Source organism: Ixodes scapularis, unplaced genomic scaffold (genome assembly GCF_016920785.2).
Source record: "Ixodes scapularis isolate PalLabHiFi unplaced genomic scaffold, ASM1692078v2 PGA_scaffold1__304_contigs__length_218370807, whole genome shotgun sequence".
Lineage (NCBI taxonomy): Eukaryota > Metazoa > Arthropoda > Arachnida > Ixodida > Ixodidae > Ixodes > Ixodes scapularis.
In genome coordinates, this window is record NW_024609846.1 from 24,342,901 (window position 1) to 24,355,229 (window position 12,329).

Below are 12,329 nucleotides of genomic sequence, written 5' to 3' on the forward strand. Positions count from 1 at the left end.
ACAGATGAAATAGAAAATTCACACTGCGCTGAAACACTTGCCCAACTTTTGGTAACGTTGGAAGGGGTGGATAGCGAGGATTATTAGTCAGCCGGGATGAATTGAGACGGAGCTCATACAGAGCACTGCTCTAACTTTGTCGCTTCTTCTTCCTCTCCGCTTATGAGCATCTACAACGTCTTCCTTTATCAGTCTCTAGAAGGCCGCCGTTGCTATGGCACAGATGCTGTTCTACCGATGATGATAGTGATCAAAGTGGCCAGACTGAATTTCGGAAAGGGTCTATGGTCAACACCTAAAAGAAATAAAAAAAGAACAGTGCCAACGAGATAGCAATATCACAAGTGAAAAACCACTTTAACAAAAATATGTATTATACAGATTGCAGGCTCCGAGAACATACAACACTTCATTGTATATATATTCGACAGCTTGAACCAGGGGAAGATATAGAGAAATTGAGACAGGAGAGAATAGACAGCTGACTACCAACGATTATTTAGTGGGAACTTCTTTTTCCTTGCGTGTTTTCAGACACCAACAAAAATTATTACATATTAAAACCTATTATACTAATCTAATAATGCATGTGTATGTTTACAAAATTTTCACATTACCTAAACCTAAACTAATATTTTAAATTCACCCGCCACAAGCTCATACTGCCATTTTCTGGACCGTGACGCACCGTAGATATTGTCTCTCCTTTTTGTGAATAGTGATGGACGGGGTGCTGACGCACCCACTCGCTTGTTCTTCGATAGCAAGCGCCTCGAGCATCTCGCGCGCATGAGTATTGTTATTACTGGCTAGGATGGTTATGTCCTTGAACGCTGCACTGCAGTGGCAAGTCCTGCAATGAGCTGCAAGATGCCCTGCCGACGTTCCTTTAAGGGATGCTGCGTGCTCGCGGGCTCTGTCGTTAATGCATCGGCCCGTCTGGCCGATGTAGCACTTCCCGCATGAAAGGGGAATGTTGTAAACCACTCCTGTCATGCATGGTACATATTGTGTTCTGTGAGCAATGTCGCACGTTTTTTCTTTGCCTGTTCTGTTGTTAACTCGTCTGCACATGGAGTACGCTTTGTTAGGCGCGGAGCATACTACTTGGATCTCATTCCTCGCGGCGATCTTTTTCAATTTGTGCGTAATCCCGTGAACGTATGGTAGCACAGCGATCTTCCTTCGGGTTTCCTCGTTTACTTTTTTGCCCGACTTTGCACTCTTCAAGTTTCTGCAGATGGTCTCACAAACGGGTACCAAGATACTTGTTGGGTATCCCGAATTCCGTAATCGTGACATCTGTTTTTCAAAGCTCTGCCCTATCTGGTGTTTACATGATTTGTTTAAGGCAGAAACTAACGCCGTGCTGGCGATACCTCTCTTAATAGTTCTTGAGTGGCCAGAGGTAAACGGCAGAAACCCTTTTGCTGACCGGGGTTCGTACCTCCAGCAAACGTGCCCTTGTTGGAAAATTAGCGCGAGGTCTAGGAATTTGATATTTTTGTCCACAGGTGATTCATGTGTGAACACCAATTCGGGGCAACTTTCTTGAAACACTTGCAGAATAGTATCCTTGCATTCTTCACTCTGGTCGTCACCTTCTGTGGCACAAAGTACTAAAAAATCGTCCACATATCGGAAGATGGCTGTGACCCTTGTATCTGTCAGATTACTTGCGATGATCTTTCCGCATGCCCCCAGGAATAAGTCACACAATTGCGGCGCTACCCGAGACCCAATACACACTCCACTCTTTTGCACATATTGTTGATCTTGAAAGTCTACTACAGTGGAAGTCAAATATACACCTAATAGTTCCAAGAAGGTGCTCACACTTAGTCCAGCAGTATTCTGAAACGCTGTAGAGCCCTGCTCCTCGATGGTGGATCGGAGAATTGCCATGAGTCTTCTGTGTGGGATTGAGTAATACATATCTTGGATATCGATGGAAAATCCAGATGTGACGCTTTCTCCATTCTTCTTAAGATATTCAATTAAATGTTCCGAATTCTTAATTCTGTACGGATCGTCGGATTCTATCAAGGACAACTGTTTCGCCAGGAACGTCGACAAATGGACTTGCCAGGTTCCTCTTTCCGACACAATGGCCCGAAACGGTATGCCTTCCTTATGTGTTTTTGCTGAGAAAAAAACTTGCAGGTGTCCCTTCTTCGTTTTCTTTATTTTTGTGCTGAGGCTGTTAAGCTCGTTGTTATCAAGTAGCTTCAGGGCTGCTGGTTTAGACTTCTTGCTTCTTTTTTCTTCCACATGAATGAAGTTCTTAGCCATTGCAGCAGAAGCTTTTTCTTCGTATGCGTCTGAATCTAAGACCACAAATCCGCCTTCCTTATCAGAAACACAGAGCTTAAGATCTTTGCTGATTAGCTCATGTACTGTGGTACCAAAGCTCCTATTTGCTTTTGCTGAGCTTCTTTGGCTTGCGATGCAGTCAATCCCTTCACTGATTATGCTTGAAGTTCTGTGGGCATACCGAAACGGTATGCCCACAGAACACAATATGTACCATGCATGACAGGAGTGGTTTACAACATTCCCCTTTAATGCGGGAAGTGCTACATTGGCCAGACGGGCCGATGCATTAACGACAGAGCCCGCGAGCACGCAGCATCCCTTAAAGGAACGTCGGCAGGGCATCTTGCAGCTCATTGCAGGACTTGCCACTGCAGTGCAGCGTTCAAGGACATAACCATCCTAGCCAGTAATAACAATACTCATGCGCGCGAGATGCTCGAGGCGCTTGCTATCGAAGAACAAGCGAGTGGGTGCGTCAGCACCCCGTCCATCACTATTCACAAAAAGGAGAGACAATATCTACGGTGCGTCACGGTCCAGAAAATGGCAGTATGAGCTTGTGGCGGGTGAATTTAAAATATTAGTTTAGGTTTAGGTAATGTGAAAATTTTGTAAACATACACATGCATTATTAGATTAGTATAATAGGTTTTAATATGTAATAATTTTTGTTGGTGTCTGAAAACACGCAAGAAAAAAGAAGTTCCCACTAAATAATCGTTGGTAGTCAGCTGTCTATTCTCTCCTGTCTCAATTTCTCTATATCTTCCCCTGGTTCAAGCTGTCGAATATATATACAAGTATGTACCAACAAGCTCCACTATCAACCGTAACACTTCATTAGGTGGGCAAGAACATCACTGTAAACGAAAACTAAATAGTACTTAAAAATCTAAAGCTGCTACTCGGAATGCTGTAAGGTCGGCAAGTGCGGTTATGTGATCAGGAAGAGAATTCCAGTGCATGATTGCGCGTGGTAGTGAGGAGTTATTGAAAGCAGATGTATGTCCAAAAATGCGCTTATCCCTTGGGCTGTTAGTTAGACGACGAGATGTTCGGTTAGGAAGCTCAGGCAGAGGGGCGATAACGTTAGGGTTAAAATAGCGTGATTTATGAATGATGCATAAAAGGGCAGCGGTGCGACGTATTTCAAGTGGTTGTAAGAGGACAGAGTTTTTAAGAAAGGCGACACTTGTATGGCGAGAGTAGACTGATGCTATAAAACGAACTGCATGATTTTGGATGCTTTCTATCTTATTGATAAGGTATTTTTGGTGGGGGTTTCATACAGCGGAAGCAAATTCAAATATTCACTTGCGTAGATTGGGGGGGGGGGGGGGGGCAGAGAAAAGGTTGCGTCGCAAGTATCCCAGTGTTTTGGATGTAGAACTTTCAATGGCGTCTTACTGCCATTCCTGGAGATCAACTATTTAGGAAAATATTTCCTGGAATCCAAAACACATACCCCTGCAATCGATTTGGAGTGAGAACTCGCGCTGCAAAAGGAGAGGAACATCTCAGATTCAACATGAACATGAACGAACGGGATGTTCACATGATACCCTGGGCCTGTTTGCTCGAAGCGCTAATCGCGGCTAAAGTTAGTCATAGAACCTAGGAGAGGGACTTTGAAATCACGTGACTGGCGGTAGGGATGCGGGGAAACATGGCGGCGCCCCGGTGAGTGAGCGCCGCTCGCTTTAAGACTAATATGTCGTTGTATAGCTGCAATATTAGGCGCGTTAGACAGCAACGAGTGGCGCAAGAGGCTTTCGCTTTGCCTTACCTCACTTAAACTGCAAAGCATGAGCAATGACCTCGCCGCATTTTTTAGATAGTCTATTGATTCTGGCCATTCCTAAGCCTAAATGAACTCGATAATTGTCGGCATGGCAACGTCTTTAGAAAGCGGATTGCCTTGACTCAATCGCCCGTGTATTGATAGCATACAAAAGCAGACAGCATCCCAATTGACCTTTTTCTAAAATTTCCCAAGCGCCGAGGTGCATGCTACGAGTGTAGTTACACGCGTTGCACGTGCTGGCGTCTGCAGTAGTAATTGTTCTAAAGCAAAAAGTCTAAAACAAATTTTGCCTTGCACTCTCGTTCGTCAGAACCTTATTATGATTATTTACTTCGAATCTTTTATTAGAGGCAGGCCAGCGCGCGCGGTCCGTAGAATTACACTTTAGACATGTATCTACATTACACATATATATACGTGTGTGTGTGTGTGTGTGTTTGTGTGTGTGTGTGTGTGTGGTGCCAGCCGAACATGAAGAAACGTAACATACAGAAAGAGACAGTAAGGCATGCACATCGTTGGGGTAGAAATTGTTTTTTTAAGATAATATTTTTCTTCATCCATATCGCGTTTCACTTCATTTTTTTGTTGTATCTACATTAAATGTCACTCACGCTGCAGAACCCGGAAACTCTGGATTTAATCCCCACCCCTGCCCGTTTCGGTGCGGTGCGCCGCCAAAGAAAAGGCTTTTCTGGTGGCGTTTTTTTTTAATTTTTTTTCTTTAACTACGTTGCACGAGTGTTAACGGGAGCCTCGTTCCTTGATGACGCGCGCCAGCCCATTATACCCTATTCACACGACCAGCATAAAGGTACCTTTAACATAGTTCCCTTTCTATCCGGCGAATCAACCCGCGCTGATGGATCGCGAGCACATGCCACGCGCGGATGATCACGAGCTGATTCGCCGCTGTCCATAAAGGTCCTTTAGCTAAAGGTACCTTTATGATCGTGTGAATGGGGTATTAAAAACTATCCATCAGATTTCTGCTAGACGACAGGCTTCGCTCCACTGGGACAGGAGAATGTTCCGTTTGCGCGGCTTTAAAGGTGATGAGGTCGGTTCACTCCATGGGATAGTTAATGCTTTCGCATTAAACAGGTTTTGAATTTAGCAGAGTAAATGATGTGCTGTTATCGTAGCTGTGCATGCATGCACAATTGTGTTGCGATGCGCCGCACAGTTGTTTCAGCTACATTGAGCTTGCCGATACCGACGCTTCTACTCGTGTGTGACTCAACAGTTGCTGACGAGCAAATGCTCGTCAGCAACTGACGCTTAGCTCTTCCCGCATCGAATACGTGGCAAAGAAGTTCGCAACATCACGGTCTTCTGCTCGAAAAAAAAGTTGAAATGTTCGTAACTTCTTAAATTGTAGGCCATGGTTCGGCAAATTCAGGCAATTGATTAATTTGTTCTGATTTTTATTATGAATTGTCTACAAATATAAAATCGCTCGCTGAAAAGGTCATTACTCATTATGCGCAATTTGCTCTCTGTAAAACGCAGTACGGTAGTAATTCATATAAGGTGGATGCCACATTTTTTCGCTACGCTGAAATGTCGCCGGCTTAGATTTAGCAGACCTCGATCGCGAGGGACCACGTACGTTTCGCGACGAGCAAGTAAATAAGCAGGTGTTTAACTGAAACGACTCCGGAAGCCAGCCACCGCTTCTTCCTGCCTGTTATTTTGAGAAAATGTTTGGTATACTGGTTTACATAATTAAAAAAAACTTTTAGGCTTTTCACTTTGGTGAAGAAGTAAGATCAGCGAAGCTGCGCTGTGGTGGGAATGAAGAATGGTCGGCCGCAAGTCGGCAAGCAAGAGTGGAAGGCTCGAAAGGTTGCGCCATCTATGAGCGACGGCGGCAAGCGGACAACCGGCAAACACAAAACTCCGGACAGCTACCGCCATCTATGAGCTACGGTAGCAACCAGAGTTTTGTGTCGACATTTCTTTGCGGGGGACACGATCCTGGGGAAACTACGCATTAACAGCTTTGATATAAAAAGGAATCAACTTGGAACTGATAAGAGACCAGCACTGATAGAACATTTTTAAACCAACAAGATACGAGGAGTCGCTTTCACCGTAGTATTTGCTACACATGCTAGAAGTTCTCAAACTTCGCTTTTCTATTCTGAGTTTGACGACACATTTCTTTCTCAGTTTTTTTTTTTAACCATAATAAAAAAATACACCTTTTTTCGCCGTGGTAGCTAAATGTTGCCGTAGAGTAATGCTCAGCAAACTTTATATTCATTATCCAGTTTTTTGTGCTGGGGTAGAGAACAGCACACCACCATCCCTGCGCATCGACACCTCCGAGCCAAAAGTGTTTGTCATCACGGCTACGCGTGCCACATTTTTAAGCTTCGATAAAATGTCCTACTACACATATCGCTTCACCAAATAAACACAACACGTCAAACAGGCTTTGCCGCGCGTTACCAAAACAGCGCACGAAACGAGCTGACGAGCCAAGTTATCCAAGAACTGCGGCGACTGTCCTACCCACGACGTCACAAATGATGATGATAGCTAGAGAAGCGCCCTCTGTAGTTCGCGCACGCCGCCAATAACAAGTGCCTCCAGAACTTCTCGAGCGAACTTGTTGCTGTTTCTTGCAAGGATGTTTATGCTAGGAAACTCTGGCGTGCACTGACACACGCGACATTGAGCTGGTAGGTGCCCTGCTGCTGTGGGTGCCTTCCGCGAAGCTGCCTGTTCCCTCGTCTGGTCATTGATGCACCTGCCACTATGTCCAATGTAACATTGTCCACATGACAGTGAGATTTGACATAACACCTCCCTCTCGCACGTGGTGTAGTTAATCTTGTCAGATACGTTGCAGTTCGTTTTTTTTTAAAGTGGTAGCTTCACAGGCCCATACATTTTTTAAGGTCATGTACTCGCCCTCCAGGTCGGGTCCCTATGGTCACGTCCTTAAGGTCATGTCGTCAAGGTCACGTAATGCCTGCGGCTGAAGTGCAAGGTCACGTAAGCGTCGATTGCGTAAGCTCCGTTCGCGTAAGCGCCGGTCGTGTAAGCTCGTAAGCGTTGGTAGCCGTTGTTAGAACGTTCTTAATTGCCCTGTTATATATAATATATATATATATATATATATATATATATATATATATATATATATATAAAACTGAGAAGAAAAAAACCCTTAGTGAAAAACAGCAACAACGGACGATTTAATCTTCGACGTTTCGGCCGGAGTCCGGCCTTCGTCAGGAAGCTACCATGCCCTTCCTGACGAAGGCCGGACTCCGGCCGAAACGTCGAAGATTAAATCGTCCGTTGTTGCTGTTTTTCACTAAGGGTTTTTTTCTTCTCAGTTTTATACCCACGCCTTCGGCCTCCCGCCACCATGACCGTTGTTTATATATATATATATATATATATATATATATATATATATATATATATATATATATATATATATATATATATATATATATATTGTGACGAAGAGAAGCGGCACGAGTCTTCGGGGACGCGCCATCCTGGGAGAAGAGGAAGAGGAAGGACAGACTGAACGAGCGGCAATATATACCGGAAGGTCATCTTGATTTCTATCTCCAATACCCGTGTAAATAATAAACCCCCATCACTGAATCCGACTTCTGCTACAATTGGTGGAGGTGCGAACTTCCCCAACTCGGACCTCACTCGCAAGTATAATTCCCAACCCTGGAACTCCGCAATCGGCGACTACCATCAGCAATGCCAGGCGAAGGAACCTCGGATGCTTCAAGATCGGCTACCTCCAACCAAGGACCCACGACTATTCTGTGTGCCGGAGCACTTCGCCAACGTGACCCGAAGCTCTTCAGCGGGATCGGCGACGATGACATTGATGACTGGTTGGAGTCCGTGGAAAGAGTAAGCCTTCCTAACAAATGGGATGATGTGCTGAAACTCAATAACGTTATTTTTTATTTGACTGACGTCGCTAAATTATGGTACACCAATCACGAGTCAGAGCTGGCGACCTGGACTCTGTTCAAATCGAAAATTCAGGAAGTATTTGGGAAGCCAGCCCAGCGAAAGCTGATAGCAAAAAGAACCCTGGCATCACGGGTTCAACAAAATGATGAAAGCTTCGTCAGCTACATTGAAGATGTGCTAAAATTGTGCAAGCGCATTGACACACAGATGCCGGAAGACGAAAAACTGAAAAACATCATGAAGGGAATTGCTGAAGACGCATTTCAAATTCTTGTCGTCAGAGCGCCCGCGACCGTCATTGAAGCCATCGATATTTGTCAAAACTTTTCTGAGCTGCGCACCCAGCGTTTGCCACTCAGCCGCAAGCCGCAGCCTCCCATGGAGCTAGCTAGCTTGAATAACGCTGCGGACTGTCCTCCCGATAAATGGGGTGACCTTCGATATCTCATTCAGGAAATCGTCCGCGACGAGGTGGCTCGCCAACTAGGAAAGCCTGCCACTTCCCCAGAGCCCTACGTCTCACCTTCCATCAGAGCGCTTATTCAAGAGCAAGTCACAGCCGCTATCCCTAACCCTGTGATACTGCCCACCATGCCAATGCCGCTCGCGCCTACTTACGCCGAAATGGTAGCGCGTCCGCCCCCCATGCCTGTCGTCCAACCCCAGCAACCATTTCCTCCCCCTCGTTGGCAAGGACGTAGAGCCGACATATGGAGGACCCCGGAGAATCGACCAATTTGCTTTTCATGTGGTCTGGTTGGACATGTCGCTCGGTTTTGTCGACGTCGGTACCCTGAAAGTTATGGTCCCCCACCACAAGCTCACTATAAAAATAATAATAATAATAATAATCCTTTATTTGTATAATGCCCCAGAACAACCTATTGGTTACAGTGTGGTGGCACATAAAAAGTTTAAAAAGAGAAAAAAAAAAACAAAAAAACACCTAAAACAGTAGACAATCTCAAGCCCCCCCCGACATATGCTCTCGAAATTAAAAATTTCACAATCATAAACCAAAAATATGCATATCAAGTAGTCGTTTGAACGCAGCAAAATTTAAAAATATGTCTACATGAGTCGGAAATTCATTTAAACAAATTTGCATTCTAGCCAAAGGGGACGGTCTCGTTTGGATAGATCTATAAAACACGCTTGAGTTTCTAACGACTCGGGCCGGTACATGAAAGTTCAAAGACGACACAAGATTGCTATCAATTTGGCCGTGAACCACTTTGTATAAAAATATAATGTCACGAGCAATCCTTCTTTTTAAAAGGTTCTGGAGTGAAAGTTCTCTAAGAAGGTATTCATAATCAAAATAACATTTTCTATCAAAATATCTATCGTAAACAAGGCGTATAAATCGCTTCTGAACTCTTTCTATCCGTGCAGCGTCGGTCATTGTTAGCGAATTCCACACTGAACTACAAAACTCAAGTTTAACTCGTACAAGGGAACAAAACAATCGAACTACGCACATTATATTTGAAAAATCATGCGTCAAACGTGATATCATCCCCATTGTTCTAAAGGCAGAAGCAACAATTTGTGTAACATGATATGAAAAGGTAAGATTACTATCGAAATAGACACCAAGGTCACGAACTTGTTCCACACGTTCAATAGTGGAATTGCCGATAAAATATTGATGTAAAATTCTTTCGCGTTTTCTGCACATAGATAGCACTTTTGTTTTATCTGGATTGACCAGCAAAAAGTTACATGAGCACCAGTTTGAGATACGTGATACATCTTCTTGCAAAAGAGCACAATCATCTTCCGAATGGATACTAAGATAAAGCTTAATATCGTCCGCAAATAAGAGCAGTTTCGCATTTTGTATGCACAATTCTATATCACTGATGAATATAAGAAAAAGTAGCGACCCCAAATTCGATCCCTGAGGGACTCCCGAAGTTGGAGTAAATACATCTGAGAAACTATTCAAGATTCTTATTCTACTCTTTCTATCCGACAGATAACTACGGAATAAGTTTAAAAGAGACGACGAAACGCCGTATAAAGAGAGCTTATACAAGAGTAAGTCATGATTAACCTTATCGAAGGCTTTTGATAAGTCAAAATACACAATATCAACTTGCCCACGTGTAAGAACAAATCGACCAGGCTTCGCTGTAGTCGTCGAAGTGATGCTTTCCAAGATTACTCTGACTACCAACGGCAGCAACGACCAAGCAGATCTCCGTCTCCCACACGACGCTCGCTGTCTCCTCTCCGCCCACGTACGACATCTCCCGCTCCAGAGGGAAACTGCTAGGAGCAGTTCCAGAGGCGAGAACTGCGAATCCTTCTACATCCTTAAGTCCTCGCCCTATTGCACGAAATATGATTGATATTGTAATTAATGGTTTGCATGTTCAAGCATTAGTTGACACCGGCGCTGCAGTATCAGTCATTCGGGCTGACCTTTGTAATCGATTGAGGAAAGTCACGACCCCTTTTGTTGGACGTCCATTTAGAGCTGTTGGTGAGCAAAACATTGTCCCTACCGGGGTCTGCACAGCACGCATTGTGATTCAAGATATATGTTACTGCGTCGAATTTGTGGTGCTTTCTTCCTGCTCTCATGACGTGATTCTTGGCTGGGACTTTTTGGAAGCAACGAATGCCCTTATTGACTGTGAACGTGCAGAGGTGGACTTCGCTGAAATTCGGCTTCCTGAAGAAAATGGCGCTGTCGACACGATCAAATTATTTCTAACTGATGACACAAGAATTCCTGCGTTTGCTTCTGTGTTTCTGCCGATTCAGTCATCTAAACTCGAAGTGCTAGTCCTAATGACATCTCCATCTGCAGTTTTTTTTCGCAAGACAGGTATCCTTGTTCCTTTTTCCTTGCTCAACCTTGACAACGGCTACGGATTTATTATGGCTCTCAATATGTCTTCTCTCCCAATAATGCTCCCTGCCGGTGAAGTTGTAGCCTACGCCGAACCATCTCAAGCCATCGAGGTTTTCGCATTCGATACTCCCTCTCCTGCCTATTGTTGTACATTAGTTCAGCAGCGACATGACGAAGACGAGTTCTTGTTATCCACTGTAGATGGCCACCTCGATTCGTCTCAAAAAGACTCAATTCTGTCTGTTCTGCATATATTTAACACCATATTTGATCGCCCACAGTCTACTTTGGGCCGTTCCACGTCTGTAGTCCACCACATTGATACAGGCAACGAAAAACCCTTACGTCAACGTCCATACCGTGTCTCAGCGTCTGAACGAAGCATAATAGATGACGAAGTGAACAACATGCTAGACAAAGGTGTCATCACGCCATCTACGAGTCCGTGGGCTTCCCCAGTGGTCCTCGTCAAGAAGAAAGATGGTACTATAAGGTTTTGCGTTGACTACCGACGGCTAAACAAGATCACGCGCAAAGACGTATATCCAATGCCCAGAATCGATGATGCCCTTGACAGCTTGCAGGGAGCCGAGTATTTTTCTTCTCTAGACCTCCGTTCAGGATACTGGCAAATCCCCATGGCCTCCAACGACCGAGACAAAACAGCCTTCATTACATCGGAAGGACTGTACGAGTTCAACGTCATGCCTTTCGGCCTCTGCAACGCACCCGCGACGTTTGAACGTATGATGGATGCCGTGTTGCGAGGCCTGAAATGGAAAATATGTCTGTGTTATTTAGATGACGTAGTTATATTTTCGAAGACATTTGAGGAGCACCTCCATCGATTAACAACCGTATTGTCCTGTCTCAGCCGCGCCGGCCTCCAGCTAAATGTCAAGAAGTGTCGATTTGCGGCGAGGCAAATGAAAGTTCTGGGTCACCTCGTGTCCAAAGATGGCATTCAGCCGGATCCTGAGAAAATTCAGGCCGTTTCCAACATGCCAAAGCCAACCACGGAGAAAGAACTGCGAAGCTTTCTTGGATTCTGCTCCTATTTTCGACGCTTTGTGCGTGGCTTCGCATCCCTAGCAGCACCCCTGCATGACCTTTTGAAGAAATCGTCTCACCTGCCTTCTTGGACATCTGAATGTGAAGCTGCCTTCAATCAGCTCAAGGAAATTCTAACATCCACCCCAATACTCCGGCACTTCGACCCCACTGCTCCAACAGAACTCCGAACTGATGCCAGCGGCTTTGGAGTCGGAGCAGTTCTCGCACAGACAAAAGCAGGTTTTGATAACTACGTTGTCGCCTATGCTAGTAGGGCTCTCTCAAAACCCGAAAAAAATTACACCGTAACCGAAAAAGAATGCT

The 12,329-nt window shown here is 44.8% G+C and overlaps 1 protein-coding gene across 1 annotated transcript; it reads left to right on the forward strand.

Annotated features, from left to right (window-relative positions):
- Window positions 1-7,861: 7,861 nt before the first annotated feature.
- On the forward strand, window positions 7,862-10,443 carry LOC120845980. The gene is made up of 2 exons (XM_040217547.3): window positions 7,862-8,713; window positions 10,354-10,443. The coding sequence occupies exons 1-2, from the start codon at window positions 7,862-7,864 to the stop codon at window positions 10,441-10,443; spliced, it is 942 nt and encodes a 313-aa protein (XP_040073481.2).
- The last annotated feature ends 1,886 nt before the right edge of the window (window positions 10,444-12,329 follow it).

Bases quoted from the DNA above. Each gene is read 5' to 3' on its own strand.
- LOC120845980 (XM_040217547.3), top strand. From the start codon at position 7,862: ATGCCAGGCGAAGGAACCTCGGATGCTTCAAGATCGGCTACCTCCAAC. The intron at 8,714-10,353 runs GTAGCGCGTCCG...CTCCCGCTCCAG, and splicing joins CGCCTACTTACGCCGAAATG to AGGGAAACTGCTAGGAGCAG.